At 42.1% G+C, this 1,844-nt stretch overlaps 1 protein-coding gene across 1 annotated transcript in view; it reads left to right on the forward strand.

Annotated features, from left to right (window-relative positions):
- LOC116671464 (glucose-induced degradation protein 4 homolog) overlaps positions 1–1,838 on the forward strand; it is a 5,727-nt gene extending 3,889 nt beyond the window's left edge. Inside the window, exon 6 of the mRNA XM_032502780.1 lies at positions 1,043–1,838. Coding sequence (XP_032358671.1) covers positions 1,043–1,106 — 64 coding nt within the window. The 3' untranslated portion in view covers positions 1,107–1,838. The remainder of the gene's footprint in view (positions 1–1,042) is intronic.
- Positions 1,839–1,844: the final 6 nt, after the last annotated feature.

Here is a 1,844-nt window from a genome sequence, read left to right on the forward strand (position 1 = left end):
GGGGGGGGGGGGTTAGGGTACTGGTTAAGGCTGAATATGACTGTGGTTTGCCCTCAATTCATTTTGTTCCAACTACTGACTTTCAGATCTCAACATCCATCCTTTTATTCTAGTAAAGCCTTTTATTTTGGGTTTTTTGACTAACTGGATTGCAGTTGTGTCGGAAGACTCAAGGTCAGATCAGGCATATTTCAAAGCCACACATGAGTGCTTGGTGGTGCTCTCACCTGACCCGATACACCAACTGGAAGAAATAGATGCTTTAGACTTTTATTAAACTTCAACTTTTGTTGATTTTTTTTTTCTTTAGATAAACTAGTTAAGTATACCTTTTTTAATGGTTGTAAAAAAAAAACACACTGATGGATTTCATTAATCTGTCAGTCAGTCGTCTGCCTTTTTCCATCATGCTGTGAACAACCGAGATCTGATTTCATTCTGCACAGTCTTGTTTCCACACAACAGCGGGGCACGGTAAAAGGTGGTTATCTTGCTGAGGAGTTAGAGGTGCGCAGCTGTGGCTGCTCCCTCTTGTCTTCTTCTTGTTGCTCTCTGCAAAAGTTACAACTGATCAGCTGTTAAAATGAAGACATGCTGAACCACCCTGTGATCAGCATTAATCTGTGACAAATAACTGTATGTTGTGTTTCTCGGCTTCTTCATTTTAATATTGACGCTGTGTTTCGCCAGACGAATGCTTTTAATATTGTGTAAAGGGAATGAACAGTACACAGGCATGAGAGAGGCATGCATGTCGTACACATGAAGGCAGTTTTAAATCCAGTGTGGGAATGACGGACTCCACCACTAACACTGATATCTAATATATATATATAAGGAGATAATTGCCGAATGGCTTTTGCAGAAAACAATGCTGACCTTAGTATCAAAAAGGGGTTTGATTTTGTTAATTATGTCTTTAAACTAAATAAACCTATGAAAAATCATTTGGATTGTCTGAGAAAGGCATTATCACTAAGCTGTGCCATGTACTTCTTACACATATACATATCCTAACATATACCGTATTGTTACGCTGCAGGTACCAGTCTCTAAACCTCACCCACGTTCCCGAGCACAGCGCTGCCATCTATGAGTTCCGGTGACCCCGGCCGGCATCGTGGATCTGTTTTTTTGGATGGACAGAGACTTGAGGCAAAAGCAGAGGTCTGCAGATGCTACTGAGAAGGAGAAGGAGAACGACTACGGATAAGAATTTGGGCTTTGGAGAAGTGCAAACTCATACATGTTCCCAATAGGTGGACGGACAGCTGATTGACCAGGGGACGGGATATCGGGCAAATGAATGTATGGATTAGATGAGAAGGAAGAAAGGAAGAAAAGTGCAGTTCTTCCCGGCTGGAGCTTGTAAAGTTAGAATCGGCAGCAGAGACTGGGTGTGGCTCACATAGTGTACCCCCTTTTTTTTTTTCTCATTCGTTTTAACAACGCTTGGCGCAGTGTCTCGAGACATTTTATAAGCTGAGTTGGGAATTCCCCCTCCACGTCTCCAGCTGTCATCCAGCCGACGCCGAGGGATCAGCACGAACACACATTTGACTACCGGACAAGGATTCCTCTGAGGAATATGCTCTCATCAACATAATGTCTAAAGAAGTAAAATGCCAAGTCTGTGTGAAGGACAAGTTTGGGTTTATCAATGATTGGAGCTTTAATCAGCCTATAAGCTAGATTGACAGTATTCCTTGATTATTATTTTTTTTCTTTCAAAACTAAGATGGTTCTTCGTCTGCCTGCCAAGAAGATATTTTATTTTACTAAGTGATGGACGCAGAGTGGCACTTTTAAAGGCTGCAATTGTGAGTGAAGAGGTCCCCCCCCCC

The sequence above is a fragment of the Etheostoma spectabile genome, chromosome 21 (genome assembly GCF_008692095.1).
Source record: "Etheostoma spectabile isolate EspeVRDwgs_2016 chromosome 21, UIUC_Espe_1.0, whole genome shotgun sequence".
In the NCBI taxonomy this organism is placed as follows: Eukaryota; Metazoa; Chordata; class Actinopteri; order Perciformes; family Percidae; genus Etheostoma; species Etheostoma spectabile.